This window comes from Microtus ochrogaster, chromosome 5 (genome assembly GCF_000317375.1).
Source record: "Microtus ochrogaster isolate Prairie Vole_2 chromosome 5, MicOch1.0, whole genome shotgun sequence".
NCBI lineage: Eukaryota > Metazoa > Chordata > Mammalia > Rodentia > Cricetidae > Microtus > Microtus ochrogaster.
Window position 1 is genome coordinate 32,320,453 of NC_022012.1, and position 1,539 is coordinate 32,321,991.

Sequence of the window (1,539 nt, forward strand, 5' to 3'; positions counted from 1 at the left end):
GCATTCCCACCAGCAATGGATGAGTGTACCCCTTTCTCCACACCCTCTCCAGCAAAGGCTATCATTGGTGTTTTTCATTTTAGCCATTCTGAGAGGTAAAGTTTTCTACTGAAACTTTGTCCATGAATAGAAACTATCTCTGTGCCCAAAATAAGAGGAATAAAGACAACCCTGTGCAATCAAAAGTTCCTGCAGATCATTGTTTTCTTAAAAGCAAGTTTAATGTCTTTGTTTCTCAAGCTGTAGATTAAGGGATTTGTCATGGGAACGATATTAGTATAAAAGACAGAAGAAAATTTCCCCTCTTCCATAGACCTTCCTGAAGTTGGTTTGAAATACTCAAATGCACTTGAACCAAAGAACAGAGAAACAGCAAGGATGTGAGAACTGCAGGTGCTGAAGGCTTTGGACCTTCCCTCAGATGAAGTGATTTGAAAGATGCTGGAAAGTATGAAACCATAGGAGATAAAGATAGTTGAAGTGGGAACAATGACATTGATGGTCCCAACAACAAGAAGTACAAGCTCGTTGATATCTGTGCTTGTGCAGGAGAGCTGGAGCAAAGGAGGAACATCACAGAAGTAGTGGTTGATGATGTTGGCATCACAGAAGGTCAGTCTCAGCATGCATGCAGTGTTAGCTACAGCATTAGAAAGCGCAATAAAGTAGGAACCAAACATAAGGCTCAAACATAACTTAGGAGACATAACAACATTATACAACAGTGGATTACAGATGGCCATGTAGCGATCATAGGCCATTGAAGTCAACACATAGCATTCAGATACAGCAAAGAAAATAAAGAAATAGACTTGGGTCATACATCTCATGTAAGAAATATAATTCTTCTTTAATATGAAGTTCATCAGCATTTGGGGAGTGAACACAGAGCAATAACAGATGTCTATTAAGGACAAGTTAAAGAGAAAAAAGTACATAGGAGTATGTAAGTGAGAGTTCAGCACGGTCAGAATTATCAAACACAAATTTCCCAATGCAGTGAACAGATACATTGCTAGGAAAAGAAAGAATAAAAGCATTTGGAGTTCAGGCTGATCTGTTAATCCTACCAGAATGAATTCAGTCACCACAGAGACATTTCTTGCATCCATTCTTCTCTAAGGGAATCTGTGGACACAGAAAATAGAGCTGTATTAGAGGATAATCCACTCTCTTCATGGTCCTGCCCACCTATGACTTATTTGTTAAGAATGTTTCTTCTAGACTGGACTAATGACATAGAATACCTGGAATAGCCACAAACAAACTATCTTAAGTCAGAAAGCAATTGATTATGAATTTCCTTATGAATTCTGAAAAGCATCACAAGCTAAAGAATACACAAAGGATTCAACCTTACCCCATCTCCAGTCTTCCCTCACTAGAGCCCTACCTACAACAATAACATTGCATTGAGATGCCTGGACCAGTTCATTGCTGGTTTCCCCTGAAGATTCCCTTTGCTGTGGTGCAAGTGAAAAACACGTGACTAAACTAAAACTGAGAGAAAAAGAGAGAAGCCGGGCTAAAACATTCCCT

At 39.2% G+C, this 1,539-nt stretch overlaps 1 protein-coding gene across 1 annotated transcript; it reads right to left on the reverse strand.

Moving 5' to 3' along the window:
* Positions 1–179: 179 nt before the first annotated feature.
* Positions 180–1,112, reverse strand: LOC102001524 (olfactory receptor 8B3-like). The gene has a single exon (XM_005347478.1). The coding sequence runs from the start codon at positions 1,110–1,112 to the stop codon at positions 180–182; it is 933 nt and encodes a 310-aa protein (XP_005347535.1).
* Between the last annotated feature and the right edge of the window lie 427 nt (positions 1,113–1,539).